The 19,204-nt window shown below is 40.9% G+C and overlaps 1 protein-coding gene across 1 annotated transcript in view; it reads right to left on the reverse strand.

Moving 5' to 3' along the window:
• LOC108571002 overlaps positions 1 to 19,204 on the reverse strand; it is a 38,576-nt gene that overhangs the window by 17,389 nt on the left and 1,983 nt on the right. The window contains exons 2-3 of the mRNA XM_017932966.1: positions 10,243 to 10,478; positions 7,524 to 7,666 (exon numbers count right to left, since the gene is read on the reverse strand). Of these exons, the coding sequence (XP_017788455.1) occupies positions 7,524 to 7,666; positions 10,243 to 10,478 (379 nt within the window). The remainder of the gene's footprint in view (positions 1 to 7,523; positions 7,667 to 10,242; positions 10,479 to 19,204) is intronic.

A 19,204-nucleotide genomic window follows, 5' to 3' on the forward strand; every position in this document is an offset into this window, starting at 1 on the left:
AGAAATCTCTCGCGTCGCGTCATGAATTTTTTCTCCTCGTACTTTCCTCGTGTCCTCGTTTCGCTTTCCCGGCTCCGCCGTCTATCCCTCTCTTTTCATTTTCTGCTCCCTTTCTCCTCCCTCTCGTATCGTCTCGTGGCTTTTTACACGAGGAACACTCGATGGCTATACGAGACCAAGTCGTACTTCTTTCTCTCGTTCCTCTGTCGTCGTCGATTACGGGCCACCGGATCGCTCTCTCTCTCTGATTCGATCCCCGGCTTGCTTTCCTTTTCGCAAGCTTTTTCCCAGGGAAAAGTCGTCTCGCGGCGCTCTTTCGCCGTTTCCTCCGCGCCTCGATCGCGGTCACTGGGTTTTCGGAGTAACGCCGAGTAGAGTCGGAGAGAGAGAGCAACCAGCCGGCAGCTTCTCCATCGAGTAGTTTTTTTACCTCCCTTTCTGGAAACTCGAGTTGTTTTCAGGGGAACAGTCCCGTTGACACGGATTTTTCGCGATATGCACGATACGATGCGCACCGCGTATCTCGTTCGCGAAAATTGTTCATTTTCAAGTTGGGAAGAGCATCGGTTATTCTCTCTCTCGAGTTCATTCAGTCTGGCTGAATGATAAACGGTGAATAAATATTCAGGCAACGTCCTCATTTTTCTATTTATATCACCGCGATCCCGGGTTATTTAAATATCCTTTCAGCCTCTATTTTCAGCCTCCCGGACATTGTGGAAGCTAAAGACGCGGCATCGATGCATTTACGAGCCGCCTTTGTGCGTCTCCTCTCACTCTCTCTCTTTCTCTCCGCTACGAGCAGAGAACCGCGCTGTCTACGGTTAGCGGGAATCGGTGAAGCACCCTTTTGCCTCCTAACTCGTCCTGCATCGTCTCCAAGGGGGAGAAGACTCTTTTGTCTACGCGAATTTTCTTTATGGCGAACGCGTGCGCTATCGCAAACCCTCTCTCTCCCCCTCACTGGTAACGCATACCTCTCGTTTCACGATCAATTCCCTCGAAAACCATCCCTAAATTTCAACTCCTACCCGCCGTTCGCAAAATGTCATCTCTCGCGATCGATGGAATAATACCGCGCTCTAATCCCCTCCTTTTCATCCAACCTGATCGCCGTGCAATTTATTACCGTCTAAATCGTCTCGAATGGCAGCTCTCGAGGAGCTGTTTCATCGATATTTCACGATCACTTTCAACCGTCCTCCACCTCCTCACCCTCCTTAAAAACGTCTCCATTGACACTTGGACCCGATCCTCTCCTCTCCGTCCGCTTCAAACCGCAAAAGATCGTGTCTCAGTCGCGATAAGTTTTTAATTCCATCAAAGAGAGGCAAAGTGTTTCTCGCGGGAACGTTCCCTCCAACTTCCAACAGTTCTCTCGCGCGCGCACATTCGGCTGCGTTCCCACGGGAGGAACCGGTGTTAGAGAGAAAGAGATGTAGGAGAGCTGGTTGGGGTGGGTGCACAGAGGTGCTGGAGGGGGCGGTAGGGGTGATATGCTCTGTGGTTCTGCGACCCACTGACCCGCTCGATAACGCTAGCTCCAGCGAGGTCAGTAACCTTACCCTACCACAAAATTCTACGCCGTGTACGCGCCTTTTCGAACCGACTTGACTGGAATCGAACCTTGATTACGATTGCGATCCAAGATTACCTCTCGCGTCGCCCAATATTGCTTCGTCATTTCCTTTGTAGCCTTCGGGAGGAAGTAGCTGAGTATTTTCCCTTTGCCGGGGAATCTACTGCTTTGCGATGGTACGCGATTCGACGAGTCTTGTGAATACCGTGAAAAGTATAGTCGGTGGAAGAAATTAAACGCGGCAATTTATCTCTATAGTTAGGAATTTAAAATTGGCGATGGGTTGAGTTTCAGGGCCAGAACGAGGTATTTAACGTTTTCTGAATCAATTTCTATTTTGATTCACTTGACGTGTGACCGGTTTTACGACGTCGCTATATTTCTTCCACTGACTATACATCTCCGTCGACGAGTATTAGAGGGGATAACTGGACCTGACCTTTCTTAATCGAACATTAATCGCATCTCTATCTGTATCTGCGGAGGAATTAGTGAAAGTTGTGGTGCAAAAGAGTGACGAGTTAATTGGTCTTCTTGAATGGGCTCTTTTATGAACAGCCTGCTGAGTATAGTCGGTGGAAGAGATACAGCGGGCTCACGAAATCGGTCAGAAGTAAATGTAAACATGTTTCGAGTTTTCTGGCAAGGAAATTGGCAGAAATATGAAAATACACAGTCAGGGACGTGTAATGTATTCAACGCGCCTGCGCAGGCTCTATTGTCCTTCAAATTTTTATAATTGTCTCTTCGATTTTTAGTATTTCATCTACCGCGTTCTTCCGATGATTCTCGTTTACGTTGTTCACTTCATTCTGCCAGTTTCACGTTTTTTAAATTCTAATTAATTATTTGATCTGCGTTGATCGTATAATTTTATGACACGTCAAGTACAGGAAGTATTATAACTGCAAATATTAAGAAAGCTTAAAAGTTACAGGCCCTAAAATGCTGTATACGCTCCTGGCTATCGCTACATCAAGCTGTGCCGCCACTTGATGCTTTAATTTTACGAGCTCACTATATTTCTTCCACCGACTGTACATTCTAGCCAATTAGTATCAGAATGCTAACTGAGCTCGACGTTTCTTAATCAAACGTTACTCAGATCTCCATCTTTGATACACAGAGAAATGAATAAATCTTCAGTTCACTTAGAAATAGCAAAAACGTGTGACAGTATAGTCGGTGGAAGAAATATCGTCGAGTCGTAAATTAAAGGCAGAAATTTGGCCCCATCGTCGGTGAATTAAAATTAGTAAATAATTAAATATACAATAAATGAAATAAATAATTAAACACCCAGGGTCAAATGCATACGACATTTTTCATTTTTCAGTTAGGTTTGAATCAAAGCTAAAACATACTTCACGTCCCCTCGACCGAGGTTTCTGCACCTTATCTTCGCACGATTCGCCGACAACGTATAAAATTCGACGGCCGGCCAATTTTACAACTTCGCCGTATCTCTTCCATAGGCTATACGTGTCCCAACACTTACGTACGAGGATGTACATACGTAAATGTTCGACACGGTTGTTTTTCCAATTCACGAGGTCGGTGACCGGTTGGCAGCTCGATGATCGAGATACTTGGCAAGCATCCATCGAATCTACGAACGCCAGCCTCGATTATAGTTTTTCTCCGTTTTTTCCCCCACGAGTTCGTCGGACAGGTTTTTCACCCTGTACTACGACACGTATTGCTCGTAGGTCCGTTCACGAAGAATCTTGAGCGCGCAATCAGCCCCGGCAATTGCGGTAATCTGTACAAATGGTCGCGTGAGAATTATCACGATGCAACGTGGGTCACGCGATAGACGAGACACGATTCTCTCCTCTCTTTCTTTCTCTCCCGATGCCAGAGAGAAGCGAGAGTTTCGTTAAAGGGATGGAAGACCGCAAGATGATCAGCGGGGGTAGGGAGCAACATGCGGCGATCTCGTTCCCAGCGATGATCTGAAATCGGGTCATCGATACGGCGCAATACCGGTGTCCCTAGAATTTTTCTGCGTGCTGTAATATCGCGTTGCAAGGATTGCGACAGACCAGACTCACGCACACCGAGTATTGATTTCGAGTCTCGCTGGCAGTGCTGCCACGATTCCGCGTCTCTAGAACTAAACCCTGGATGAGGGCTCTGGGAAGAGATCAGTAAAATCGCCCACCCTTCGAATTTCCAAAATTATGTTTGTGTGAAAAAAAAGATTCTCCCGGTGAATGTTATTGAGAACAACGAAATGTTGATATTGCTCTCCGTTTGGGAAAAATGAGGGTACCCCCTTTGTCCCCCTGGCAGTCGTTCTAGAAAAATTGTTGCACTCTAAAAGATTAGCACCCTTGTCCCGTTTAATTCAGAAGAAACATGGAGTCAATATCTACGGTGGTTTCTGAGGAAACAGATTGCAACGCTTTAGTTGGTTCGTTCTGTGTGTTTACCAAGATTGTTTGAATTTAATTAAATCCGCGTTAATTACTATTTTCGTAAGATTTATTAAATTTTAAAGCTGTTTATCGCTCTTCCATTTAAATTTCAAAATTCACTTTCGTCAATGGTTCGTTACATATTTTCCTATTTATACTTTTCTTTCTTAATTTTCAAGCTGTTTATCAGTCTTCCACTTAAAATTTCGAAATTCACTTTCATTAAGGGTTCGTTACACATTGGCCCATTTGTACTTTCTTTTCTAGATATTCGTAAGATTTTTGAAATTTTGAAGCTGCTTATCAGTCTTCCGCTTAAAATTTCGAAATTCACTTCCATCGAGGGTTCGTTAAATATTTGCCCATTTGTACTTTCTTTTCTAGATATTCGTAAGATTTTTGAAATTTTGAAGCTGCTTATCAGTCTTCCGCTTAAAATTTCGAAATTCACTTCCATCGAGGGTTCGTTAAATATTTGCCCATTTGTACTTTCTTTTCTAGATATTCGTAAGATTTTTGAAATTTTGAAGCTGCTTATCAGTCTTCCATTTAAAATTTCAAAATTCACTTTCATTCAGGACTCCCTACTTACTTCTCTATTTACACTTTCTCTTCTAAATATTCCATGTCTACCATTTACATTTTACTTATTACCATTGATTAACACTAGAAGGCTCGCCCGGGTCAAAAGTGACCCAGTAGCGAGTTTCTAAAAACGAATTCTTATCGAAACTAAAACGTGATCAAAATATGATACATGCAAATATTGTATATTACATATATAACAATTATCACTCTCAAGTATTCATTTTTTTTTTCTAAAAAATTGCCAAAATTTTGTCATAGCCTAAATCTTTCCAGAATTAAACAACTCCTCCCTTATTTCCTGTTTCGATCTCACTTCTAAAAATCTTTCCCTTCTACCCACCGACTAGCACACTGATTAAAAGAAAAAAATTCTAGAAAGTTCGCCTAGTTTCACAGCGGCGATCAGCCGCGTCGAGGTCGTCGACGCAGCTTACCTTCTTCGGATGCAGCGCCTGAGGGCCGCTTCAAGATGGCGTTCCTCTTTAACCGCGCGTTTTAACGAGAATAAATCTCCGTGCAAGAGTAGAGGCGGTCTCGTCTCTTGTGTAACGACACGTTCGACGAGCCACCTAAGGAAACTTCCTCAACTTCCATACGTCTTCCCTTTTCAATATACACACGGGTTTCTCAAAGCCGACGGAAGTTCGCGCGCGTTAATCACATCCCCCCTGTTCCCCACGACGTTACGCGTATAGGCGATCATTTTCACACTCTGAATAGAGAGACGTTCGGCAAATTACGGTAAACGAATGCACCATTCCTCTCGATTCACTTGGAAACACCTAGGTATCGACTGCTCGGTTACTGTTCGACCGTACCGAGGACTCGAACAATGGAGCCCTACCATATTCACAAATAATATATTTTCCGTAAATTGGTCTCTCTCCTCGCCATCAGCGAATTGTTTTATTACCTTAGAAAGTCGAATACCCTACATCTGGACACCACATGCAGTACACTCATAAACCACCTTCCGACCTCAGGATTTTCCCATCCCCTAATATAACTATTTTTGCAACAATTTGCGACAAACCCTACCACACGTCCCAAACACCAATCAACCGATACTCCCACCACTTCTCACACATTTCACACCACCAATCACTGTACACACCGAACTTATAAAAACACAAACACACACAGAAACAGACAGATTCTATCAGAGATTCTATCACTAACTTTGAGACATCACGAAAAATAAAAAATAACAGTCACCACCAATCAGCCAGTATTTGTCTATCGTGTAAAACATATATCTCTTTTTCACCCACCACAAATCTCATCTACAAATTTAAACAGCACTCGTGCCATTAGTTTGCCGCGAGAGCAGTTCATGAATTCTTTGCGCCCCGGTCGAATTACGCATCGCGTCGCGAAGTTCGCAAATCACGAACAGTTACTATCGTTAGAAACGGTTTGTTTACAATGGCCATTTACGAGTTTCCGTTCCATATAAACGTCGATCCCTTGGCAAAACAACACCGGTTCTCGCACTGAATGCGTACGGTGGCTGGTGAAATTATTAGAGCCATCTGTAACGATTAATCTTCAGATGAAAACTTAGTTATATTTTGTCACTTTTTACCAAGCGTTGATGTTTACGAATTGGCGGCACTTTAGGCAATATTATCCGTGGTATTGGCGTTATTTTGTTTCGCCACTGCGAATCGCCATTGGAGAACCGCGTGTTACATTTTCTTGCTTTATAGATCTTGGGCATTTTCATTTTTGCTGCAGTGTTTTCACTACTTATAATGCACAGTAAATTACGAGGAATGTAGTATTGACCATCTAATCTTACAATGCCCAAAGTATGGCATATCACGGCAAAGGTACTCACTGAAGCCACACATCAACGACAACTTGGAAGATAAAAGAAGTCGCGACCTACTGCAATTGATAAAAGAAACCAAACTGCTACAAAAAATACTGTAGTTACACATAAGACACGTTTACTAAAACGTCGGTAATAACCTACATAGCAGTTGATGCGACGTTAAACCATTTAAAAAAAAAAAGAAAAATTACTTAAAACGTATCGAAAATAGAATGCAGCAAAAGGTAGCGCTACCAAATACTCACATTTCTTACAACTACATAAGCTAAGTTTAACTGTTTCGTGTATCTTTAGTGAAGAATAGTTAATTAACCGTTTGAGTGTCGTATTCGACATGGAAAAGTGCCGCCTTATCGCGTCAATTTTATTCTATTTCCTGTAATCTATCTTCTTTATAAAAACTTCGTATATAAATAAAACAGTCGTATTCGGTGAAAATGTCGAAAACAAAATTTTTCTAATTTTTCGACATCAAGCGAAAGAAGCGCTTGGCACTTTCTTGTCCGATTTCTGCAATAACCCGTGCCACTGAAACGGTTAAAAATTATCCAGCGTGAAAACCTCGTGAAATGCATATTTTTCGCATAGTGGCTCTAATAATTCCATCGCCCTCTACACTCTCAACGATACAAATTTCACAGAAAATTGGTTCTCTGCAGAGTCTCTAATCGAGCGGCTGTGCAAGGTAACAAGGTCGTAAAACCATCCAGCTTACGGTTATTTTCGTTCGGCTAAATGGTACCAGGAACAGTTTCGCGATAGCGGAAGCTTCACGTGTCCATCAACTTCCTCCATTAGCCTTCAAAATCATCCGCCAATCGTGTAGAAACCTCTCGATATTATTTTTTCCTCACGCACGTTCTCGTAATATCCTATTTTTATCGCGAACGCAGACGTCCTTGCTCGTACCGAAGAATACAAAGATCCGAGACTCGTAAGTTTATGCAAACGGTGCGGTGTTCGGTGTGACCGCGGTTATTAATTACGCGAGGAAGACGAGTCGCGGAGGAACTCGAGTGACGGTGTCGGAGGCGCAAAAAGGCCCTCGCGAAGGCCGCTCGTTCCTCTGAGAATGCGACTGTTAAGAATGTGTACTCACTTTGCGTTCTTTGGCAGCGTGCCATTCGCTGGGCTGGAGTGCGTAGGAGTGAGACAGAGGGGCGGATTGTTGGCGTTTTGCGGGACCAGGGGCTGCCTCGCGTGTGCCGGCGACGTGTGTGATCCGTAGCCATCGGAGTTCAGCTGAAAACAACGCGTCAAGTACGTTCGATTGATAAGAATCTTTTATTGGGATTGTTCTAGGCTGCACGATGCTCGACTCGCGAACGAAACTGTTCAAGCTCGAACGCGAATTGGTATCGTTGCGCTCCCGACAAATGAACCGTTTGAGTCCCAGGGGTCGTTGAAAATACACTATCGAAGAATGCCGAACAGCGCAATAGCGCTTGTCTTAACCCTTTCGTTACGGCAGTCCGCTCCGCTGGAGTGACGCCACTGAACGGGGCACCGCGCCGCCGGAGTAACGTCACTGAACGTGTGATTCTTGTCCCGATTGCTTCCAACCAGTGCATGTTTTATTTTTGGAGTAAAACAAATGAAGAACGAACCAAAGAATGACAAGCGCCATTGATGTGCAAGATGCATACAAACAAAAGAAACAAGAATATCGCGGGGCCGGTGATCAAGCGGTACCACGCTGACGCCGGCTATAGCCGGCGCTCGTACACACAGGTCATCGAGTGGATGCCGTCTATATCCGGCGCTCGTAACGAAAGGGTTAATTGATTGCGAAAAGAGCTAAGCGGCGCGATAGCGCTTTTCTTATTTTGAGTCGACAAATGCCGGTCAGCGCGATGCGACGTACATGCGTCAGAAAAGTCGAGCGCGCTATTTCGACAGACTGTGAGTGTACCGTCAGTTGTCCACAGCGTTTAAACGTACTAGGTCTTTTCGACACAAAATCTACACAGCGCGATCGCGCTGCTTGGGACTCGAACGGTTAATCTCGGAAGGGCGAAATTGTAATCGTTGGTGTGGCGATGGTGAAATGACGTTGCTCTTGGTCAGAATGTTTTTGAACTCGTGTATTTTGGGGTAGTGCGTTTGAATATATTAGCTCGGTGTATGTCGTGATTGGTTGGAAGTCGAAGGTGGTGGAATGTGATTGGATATTAGGAAACTGGTGGAAGGAGAACGCGAGGGTGAAGGTGGTTTGCAAAAGTTGAAATAATTTGGGGAAAGGGATAGGAAACACGACCAGGATGCGACTTGAACTGCTTTATGGTAGGGAAGGGAATTTGTTAGGGGCTAGGAAGACGGCTGAAAAGGACTGTTTATTAGTTTATAACTTTTTACTGGGCTTCGCGACCGGACGTAGGCTTTTTTGAAGGTTTGGGGAGGAAGATCGTACGAGGTGAAGAAAGTTGCTAGGACCTTCTAGGATCGAGTGGGTCTCTCTAACCGGGTGAACGAAGCTTGAATAATCAATTCTGAGAGCAATTTAGAACGAAATTACCATAGGACGTTTTGCGGGTGTAATTAATTTCACAAGTATTGTCTGCCAAGTTTCTTAATCATCGCTAATTTTAACTGATCTTCTCAACTCGATGAGGTTTTTTCTTCGTGAATGAGGCGTAGTAGGTGGGAGATTTAGTTCTTGGTTTATTCAGATGGGTTACGTGTTATCTGAGTCATTTTTTCTTTTTTTTTTCATGCTGGAAGGTGTGATAGTTATTTTTAACACGTTCAGAATGGCAACGAAATTTCTGAAGTGTTTACCAATGTTGGATGGTTCGATTTGAGAAAAGTGTTTGTTATTATTGATAGTTAGAAATTTGCTTATTTTAACCCAAAAGTGAGTTAAGAATATTCTTTTTTCATTGGATACTTTTAAGTGCACTATAGTAACTAATAATAGTCAGAAGAAAGAAATTAGCATTTGTTTACGATTACTGTGCGCATTGCAGCGAAATTCATTGGTTCGATTTGACCAATGTGTTTATTACCGTTAAGAGTTCATTTTTGTACGAAAATTTGGTTGTTTCGACCGAAAATTGAGTTAAGAATATTCTTTCTCCATTCGATACTTTCTCATATTCTTAAATACGTTGTAATGATTAATAATAATTCGAAAAAGGAATCAAATTTTCATGCATTTGTTCACGATTACACAGTGCTTTTCTAGTTGACATATTATGCAAAGGTTTCGACAAAATTATGTCGCAAATATCTCATAAACGAAGAATGCAAATGAGGTATCTGGTAAATTTGAATATAGAAAGCATCAAGCTTGTTATTTCATTTGAATAAAAATTTGCTAAAATATTAAAATATCAACCTGAAATTATTCCATAAATTGTGTTTCATATTTCTCCCTCCGTTCCTTAATAATCTCCAATATTGGTCAGTGTGACCCAAATTTACTCAACAACAGCAGTACAAGGGTTAATTCTTCACCTCCCAATGTTTCCACCAGTTTCAAAAATTACACCAATTTATCCCAGAATATTCCAAAAGCAACGCGATGACCTGTGCAACGAATGTTAAAAAAGAAAATTGCAATTTGCATTCACCTACTGTAATGGTCTTTTCAAAAAAAAAAAAAAAATCTAAAGAAAGTTACAGAACGAGAAGTTCCTTTCGTAATTAAATCATTCACCGTATGCGACGTTGGTATCGAAGAACGTTGAACAGAATCGATCGACATTCGTATTATCCTTCGTTTCAACCTATAAACCTTAAAGAAAAGCGAAAGTGAGAGCGACCAGGTTGAACCAGGTGGTCGTAGCGAAGCCCTCGAAGCTGACGTATACGTATACCTTGACGACCGTGCCGATGAGTGAATCAGGCGGCATTTCCGGCGGATCCGGTATCACTCCGGGGTTCGTGTGGGCAGGGTAATCGTTGTGCAGATTTGCCTCCTTCACAGGAGTACCGTCTAACCGTTCCATGTCCAAGCTATCTGTCGGTGTTGGCTGCGAGAGCAAGCGCTCCTTCATCTCGTGGAGATACGGACACCGCTGCATCTCTTCAGAGCTGTTGTTCCTCGGTCGATCTGAAACGCAACCACGCATCGTCTTATTCGAGTGTTATCCGAGAGAACGAGAGGGTTACTTCTCCTGAAAACTTCAACCGTACTCGATGATAAACATTTCTATTTGTGGTATAGGAAATTCTCGGCTCTAGGTGAGCGGCCGTAAGAAAGAAAGGGGCGATGAGCGGGAGAGACTGACGTCGCGAGCTAGAAGCACAGTGGCACATTTCGTGGAAACCCTGGGAGAAATTCGAAAAATTTTTTCAGAGTTTCGAGAATTTATGTATTGCCTTTCGTTTGTGCATTATTAAAGCACGATTTTTCGCTGTGTGGCGGCCAGCTGTAGTGCAGAAGCAAGCATTTGCCGTCCGGACGACCAACACGGTTCATGACGTGCGTGCTAGCGAAGCTATTTTTTAGTCTGTTTAACGTTTAGTAAATCTAACAATGCATGTTTTCGTAGAAACTTTCACCAACGGTCTCAATAGCAATTTGCCAGGTCATAGACCAAGGGTTGCCGAAAGGTCCGCGTACGGGCCCAGAGGCCCGGGCCACATGTCCCAAGTACCGAACCTGGAGGAAAATCCGCGGCGTTACCAAATGCGCTACAGCGGGCAACACGCCCCCACCATAATTCGCCGCGGTCCTGGAAGAAGCGCGCCAAGGGCGCAAAGGACTAGCGGCGGTTTGAAGACAAAATTCCTGATTGGTTGCAACCAATACCTTGGGGGTAACCAATCAGGAAGAAGAAGAGGGTGAAAAAGAAGTTCGCGAGGTGACTGAAAAGCAGTCAGAAGTCAAGTGTGAACCTCGCGAGCCAGCTAATTGATAAAGACTTTAAAAAGAACTTACTGTGTGGGTACTAAGCAACCCAGATCCTCCTATCCATTAAAAACCCTTACAGTCGTTCAATTCTTTTGAAAATGTGCGATCTCAAGGTCGTCAGTTTTAACACCAGAAGAGAAAATGGAAGAAGAGGAAGCAGAATATAGTTAATTAATATGTTACAATGAATAAGGATGTAGTTTAATTTTTATACTCGATATTTAACGATAATAAGTTTGAGTACATTATCGCTTTAAAGTGATATTACGGCAATTTTGTACGATAATTCTTCTTAGATTTAGAAATATGACTTTCGGCCAGGATTTCCGCGAGCTCTGCGTCAGTCCTTTCGGGGAAACCCGAAATGGGGGTGTGCAAAGGGGATGACGGACAAGTATGAAAGCTGCGTGTAGTGAAAACGAAGGCATGGAAGGAGAAGATTGAGTACGCGAGTTCCTATAACGCGGCAACGTGATTCCTCGTCCAACGGGGTAAATAACAAAATACAGGAATTATCCGCATTTTGAAATTAAATCCACTTTGGCTGAGCGTTACACTGTTTTCTCCGTCGTTTCCGACTTCTTCCGTTTTTTTCCTGATTGTTTGTTTGTTACATACATTAGCAATACGTTTCAGCGAATATATGCGACGTATTTAAAAAAAAAGAAAAACTGTTCTATTCGATGGAACGTAGAAAATAAAAGTTGGCGCGGCACTAATCGTTCGAAACGTGTTACTTTAGGTTATTAGCGTTATACGAGAAAAGTTCTCGTACAACCCGATTTCCTGTAACGTCAATTCATGCAACGCGTAACGCATTAACGGGAGTCTGCTGTAAACAGAGGGTGGCAAATGAAAAAAAGGTTGTTTGAACTCCAAGTGTTTTTTTTTTAATTTACTTTTCTAAGAACTGTATTCGAAATGCACTTCGAAAGACATTTGGTACTAATTAAAAATACTAAAAGAAAACAGGCAATTTAAAAGTTACTTCGTTCATACCTGTGAATGAAACTGATACCGAGTCGCACCCAACAAGGGAGTCCAAAGGGTTAAACCATTTCTATCAACTTGAAGCCACTTACTGTAACAACTGTCATTCGCGTAAATACACTCCGGCCGAAAATTTGGAATCGCCTGCCAATTTATATTAATATTGAATCTGCCACTAATTCTTTATTGATTTGAAATTGACGTTGTGGAGATCAATAGCACTTTACCTCGTTTCGATTGATTCGAATGATAAAGAATTCGTTGGAAAATGATTATAAATGCTAACTCTTTTGGGGAACTTTTGTGCAACTTGCAATGCACAGTGATTCCAAACATTTGGCCGGCAGTGTACATTCAACAACTACAATCTGAGAAAAAAGACAAACCTGCATAGATACCACACATCTCACAAGCCTTTCTATCGGTCGACTTGTTCAACGAACGATAACCTTAATTAATTATCTCTTGTATAATTCACCAGAACACTATCAATAGAACAGTTTGCCCCAGTTTCGAAACCTTCACGCGGAGATTCAATTCGATCGATCCACTCTCCAGATAGAACCTACTACCACCGCTCTGGTCATCGTGTCTGGACAATCGAATCAAGAAAAACGAGAGCAAAGGCTTCTCTCTTCCTTTATACATCAGATCTCGAGCCATCCCCTTATTTCAACCCCTCCGAGGGATTACCATCTTTTTCACTTTGTTCGAGTTACAGAGTAGAGATTCTCCAACCTATTTACCGTCAAACAGTCGCACAACTACCTTTTCTCTCTCTTCTGTCCATTCTCGCGAGAACTGGTCGTCTGACAGCGAACACTGACCACATTATCTCTCTCCTGTTGAGCGGTAGATTACGATCGAAGTTGGAGAGAACCGGTGAGATAAGAAGTCGGGTACCGGAAGTTCAGAGTTCACCGTTCGCCGCTGCGTCAACCTTGAACTTACTCGACGTTGCGTTGTCCATCGCGTGCCAATTAGGGGTTAAGGGTTAACGGAGGCGACGAGGATCGAGTGTGATCTGTGCGGAGAAATCGAGAGTAGGCGGAAACACGGCGATCGGGAGAGACACGCGGAGTGGAAGGATAGCGCGAACGATAGCGTACGGATCGACACTGGTTCAAGGGGAAGTCTCATCATCGTCGTGCCGCGGCTCGCTCTCTCCCCGTAGCAGAGATCGCCAAACATGGCACTGCCACGATCGACCGGTAAGAGGTCCGCTAGTCACGTGCGTTCATCTTTCCGCGCGGCGGACACGCTTCGAGGAACTCGAGACGAGACGGGAAAGCGAATGAGAGACGTCTGTGCTTGTTTCCAGTTCTTTTTCGCGTGTGGATGGGTGTTCGTGTTTGGAGGTGTTGGGGCACTCGGTGAATGTTAAGGAAATCTGAACGGGAGTTGGGGAAGTAATTTATAGCGTGATGTCGAAGCTTAAAAATTTCTTAATAATTTTGAATTATTGCACGCAATTTCGGAGTAAAATCAGTAATAAACAAAAACACAGGAAATATTGGGCCGACTGCCAATTGAACGTCTCAGATGAATAACGCTTGTGGCGGGTACGTCTTACCGAACTTTGTTCTATTCTTCCACGCGAACTCTCTTTTCCAACACCTTCCGTTCTTTTGTCTCTCCCCGGGTTAAGACTTGCCTTCGTCCTCGAGTAACCTAAGAAGCGCACATGTGGCATCCAGGTTCGCACGAGGACGAACGGCCCCGCTTTCTACAAATTTTCCGTTTCTACCTTTACCTATCTCTACTCTTGTCTCCCTGTCCTACCAATAGAAGAACCTCAGTTCAGTTTTTCTTCCATCAACCGTCGAGACGTACCCGCCGAACCGCTGCCGCAGGGACAATTAACGAATAAAACGATTGTATTATTCCGAGCGAACTGTACGCCGACCACAGCACTTAGATCTTAATTCCAGTGCAACGGCGTTCCTCAGCCTATTCAGAGCTGTGATGCAAATGGGTTAATTCGTGCTCTATTCGTAAGTTGCGGAGAAACAGTATTTATACAGTTACACACATTATAAACAGTAATTAAGGGTAGAATTAGCGACCTGGTCACAATAACCCATTATCAAGTTTCCGGGAGTTGGAGGATTATTGAGATCTAGGGGAAGTAATTGTTTCGATTGGAATTTTCTGGGATAAGAAGTATGTTTTTAGTGGTGTGTTGTCGTTTTAATTCGTGCTCTATTTGTAAGTTGTAGAGAAAACGGCAATAATTAAGGGTAGAATTAGGGACCTGGTCGAAATGACCCATTAACAACTTTCCAGAAAAAGGATAAAGGATAAGTATTATCGTTTGTAACTTTCCCACTTTATTTTCCGTGTGTATACTTTTATTTGGATGGATATGAATATTCATTTTCGGAAAGTTGCTAATGGACCACTTTGACAAATTTTGGCCGATCGTTCTTAAATTTGGCTCCTTTTTCTTGCACTTCTTTCTTTATTTTTCTGGATAAGTGTATCAGACGTCACATTTTCCTCGCGACTGAGGTACGGTAAAAGCAGACAATTCTAGCAGTGTTTGGGAATATTAAAAGTGGTGGCGTTTAAAATTAGCCCTGTGTTCGATGCTAAAATTCGGTAGTGAACTCGATTGATTTATTAATGAGTTTAAAGTGTCTAAGTATCTCTTTCTATTTAAATGCCGTCGTAAAAATAAGATTCTAAAAGAGTGTCATTGATTATGTCATACCAAACATTCCTACGAAATTGAGTTTGAAAGTTCATTTGTTATTGACAGTTGGACTTGATATTTAAAAAAATCGTAGTGTCGTCATTACACAAAAATTATCGCAAATTTAAAAAATTTATTTAAGCCATCGTGTTGTCTATAAGAAATAACGAAGCTTTGTCCTCTTCCATTTGTCTCACAAGTCTACCATTTACGAGAAAAACGCTAGAAATTAATAGCGCGAACTGTTTATAGATTTTTACCGATATATGACACTAACCTCGGCGAAGAAACGTAATTTAAATCGTGTAATACTTCCTGTACGAGCATAGCAGGTGTTTCAATGCCTACGAACGCCAGCGTATAGTCGGTGGAAGCAATATAGCGTGTCGTAAATTAAAGACAGTAATTTTTCCCCATGGTGGATAAATTAAAATTAGTAAAGGATTAAGTAGCGACACTAATTGATGCAGGAAAATCCAGGGTCGAATACGACATTTTTCATTTTTCAATTAGGGCTGAATCACAGCTACAGCATACTTCACACAGCCATAACTGAAGTTTCTGCTCCTTATCTTCTCAGATTTGTAACGATTCGACGATAACGAGTAAACTTTGACGCGAGATCAATTTTATAACCTCCCTGTATTTCTTCCATCAACTATACATACGAATCCAGCAGATCTTTGCTATCAATTACACTTAAATTGCGGTAATTTGTCAGATTTTTTAAAATTTTGTAATTCGTACTTTATCTAAGTGGTAATTAAATTAACTAGACAACAGAAAAATTATTATCTTTCGTTTAAGAAAAAAGATATTCTCCAGATTTTATCCTGTTAATTGAATTTATCTTTGTAAAAAATTTCTCACGGGTTAATTGGAATTAATAAATCGTTTGAATTTAAACGTGTGAATTACAAGCGACGGAGAATTTGTCAGGCGAGAAACAAACACGCTGGACAAACAGAAGAAAGTGGATATCGATCGACAGGATGAATTTTTAATTTGCCAAGCGTTCGAATTTACCGGTTGGGTGGGAAATGGCACGGTTTCCCCAGCGAAAACCTATCGATTCTCGAACACGCCTGTAAATAGGTCATTCGACGCAGCGTGGCTAATTAACGGGAGTAGCGAGTTTACGTAAGAACGGGTGGTTGCTGTGCGTTTTACAGCCGGCATCAACCTTTCGTGAACCCTGAGAGCGAATCAGATTTCTCAGTTACCTCGTTTTCACGGAAAGGTGTCGATTGCGAAGGTGGGTATCACGTGATTAACTGGGTCATACGTTCGTGTACAGATTCATTTTTACCATTCGATTAACCGTCTAATATATACAGATTAGGCAAACATAAACGAGCCACTCGGAAACCAAAGTGATTAACTTCGTGAAATTAAATTTTTTAAGTTTTCTCTATTTGTGGAGAATTAAGCACTGAGCATGTGCTTTGACACTAAAATTAGGAGAATATCGAAAAGTGTTAAAGTAAAAGAGTGAAATATCGAAAAGTGTTAAAGTCTAAAAGTGATATATTAAAAAGTGTTAAAATCAAAAAGTGAAATAACACAAACTGTTAAACTCTAAGAGTGAAATATCAAAAAGTGTTAAAGTCTAAGAGTGAAATATCACAAGGTGTTAAAGTGGAAAAGTGAAGTATCTGAAAGTGTTAAAGGCAAGAAGTGAAATATGAAAAAGTGTTAATGTCAAAAAGTGAAATATCAAAAAGTGTTAAAGGCAAGAAGTGAAATATCAAAAAGTGTTAAAGTCAAATAGTGAAATATCAAAAGGTGTTAAAGTCTAAGAGTGAAATATCAAAAAGTGTTAAAGTCTAAAAGTGAAATATCACAAAGTGTTAAAGTCTAAGAGTGAAATATTAAAAAGTATTAAAGTCAAAAAGTGAAATATCATAAAGTGTTAAAATCAAAAAGTGTTATAGGCAAAAAGGGAAATATCAAAAAGTGTTAAACTTAAAAAGTGAAATATCAAAAAGTGTTAAAGTCTAAAAGTGAAATATCACAAAGTGTTAAATCTCAGAGTGAATTATTAAAAAGTGTTAAAGTCAAAAAGTGAAATATCATAAAGTGTTAAAATCAAAAAGTGTTATAGGCAAAAAGGGAAATATCAAAAAGTGTTAAACTTAAAAAGTGAAATATCAAAAAGTGTTAAAGTCTAAAAGTGAAATATCACAAAGTGTTAAAGTCTCAGAGTGAATTATTAAAAAGTGTTAAAGTCAAAAAGTGAAATATCGTAAAGTGTTAAAATCAAAAAGTGTTACAGACAAAAAGGGAAATATCAAAAAGTGTTAAAGTTAAAAAGTATTAAAGTCAAAAAGTGTAAATATCGAATAGAGTTAATTATTTTGGTTTCTGCGTGTCTCAAATATTGTATATACACATACACTACCATTCAAAAATTTGAAGCACTATTCGCTATTTCGGCAAAAGCTTTTTTATACAAATATATGCAGCGGTTTTATTAGAAATATTGTACTCGTACATTAAAGTAGCATTACACAAGTATGACGTAAGTTTGTCAAGACTCATGTGGGATGAGTTGGCTGGAAGTATAAAGAAAATGCTGTAGCAATATTTATAAGAACCTTGGAGCAACATTAAATCAGACACAATTGAAAACGTAATCGCCAGAATGACGAAATTATGTAAAAACAGTCACATAGAAAAAAAAGGAAGTTTCTTCTACGAAAAAAGCACTTTTCTAAATTTGTATTTTTACTTTAATTTATTTATTTTAAATCGCATCAATCGCTAATTATATAATTATTATTAACGACTCAGATTATAAAACAAAATTGACAATTTCTGGAGAAGAAAATTTCTATTATTTTTCTAAAACATAACTTTCACTTTGAACTATAATTAACTACAATTTCACTATTAAATCACAATAGTATTTTCCATAAAACACATTCATTTACTTGAGAAAAATCTTATTCATTCGAAAATCACAACATGCCCCAAAATTTCAAGCAGCGTCATTTTTTTTCTCACAAAATAAATTGCGTAAAATGAAATAACAGAGGAACGAAGTCAACGAGCCACGAATTCTCATTATTCTATATTTACCGTAAGCCACATTCAACCACAGTTTCTACACGGAAGAATTATCGATTATCGAACGTTGTTGCACGCGAAGTTAACGGAAGCGTTATTATTTATACGAAGGGAACCGATGACACCGACATGGTTAATAAATAAACTCGATAAATGGAACGACGAGAAAACAAGCGAAATTTCGGTGGAAAATAGAGCGCGTATGTACACACACGTCCATAAGTATCCGGAAACCTGGCAAATTCAGATAAAACGCGTACGAAGAGATTTCGAACTGAAGAAAACAGGAGTCTTGCATCGCATATTTCACGTTTAGCAGACTTAAGTGGTACAAAATTCTACCAAATGTAAACAAAACTCTAGTTCTAGTCAGATAACAAACCTATTAAATTATATCGTGTTACTAAAGAAGAGTAAAGAAGAGATAAAATCATCTAACTCCAAATTCTTCGTGCATTTTTACTATAGCAATGTTTTTACATTATCTACTGGTATGAATCTTACATATTATGTAAACAGACCTTTCAATTAGTATCAATTTTCTCGAGAAATAATTGTATTATTATATATCATTAACCCTTTGACCTGCAACAACGTGTTAGAGATTCTGGTGAAGATGTGAAAAAAATAGTTATATTATCCTAACTTATCCTAATTCTCCTATATTATCCTAATTAATCGGTAACAGATAAGCTTTCGTTACCTGATGCAGTAGTAAAAGAGTAAAATGGCTGACGCTTAAATGCACAGTCGGAAAGGAAATCATACGTCAAGGGGTTAATACGCTTTTTGCCTGAATTTGCTAGATGTCCGGATACTTATGGACAGGAGTGTACGTACCATACTTAAAATAGAGCCTCGGATATAACGTAATTTTCCAAAGAGGCTTCTTTTTTTCAAGAGACCACACTTGAAACGGAATCGTGACGGCACTCTTTATTTTTAGAGCGTATTTACACGCGCGCGCGAAACGCAGTTGCCGCACGTTACGTCTGGAGAATCATATATTACGAAGGATGTGCTGCGGAGAAATTAGACGACGCGCGAGGCGTCGAGAAGAACAATCGCGACGCTACTGGTTCATTGACAACGCCACGTGTAAATGTTTGCTGGCTGTCGCGAGCTCGGAATAAATTACGAGCGCGCGCCTTTCAGCTAGTTCGGTCTG

Source organism: Habropoda laboriosa, unplaced genomic scaffold (genome assembly GCF_001263275.1).
Source record: "Habropoda laboriosa isolate 0110345459 unplaced genomic scaffold, ASM126327v1 scaffold88, whole genome shotgun sequence".
In the NCBI taxonomy this organism is placed as follows: Eukaryota; Metazoa; Arthropoda; class Insecta; order Hymenoptera; family Apidae; genus Habropoda; species Habropoda laboriosa.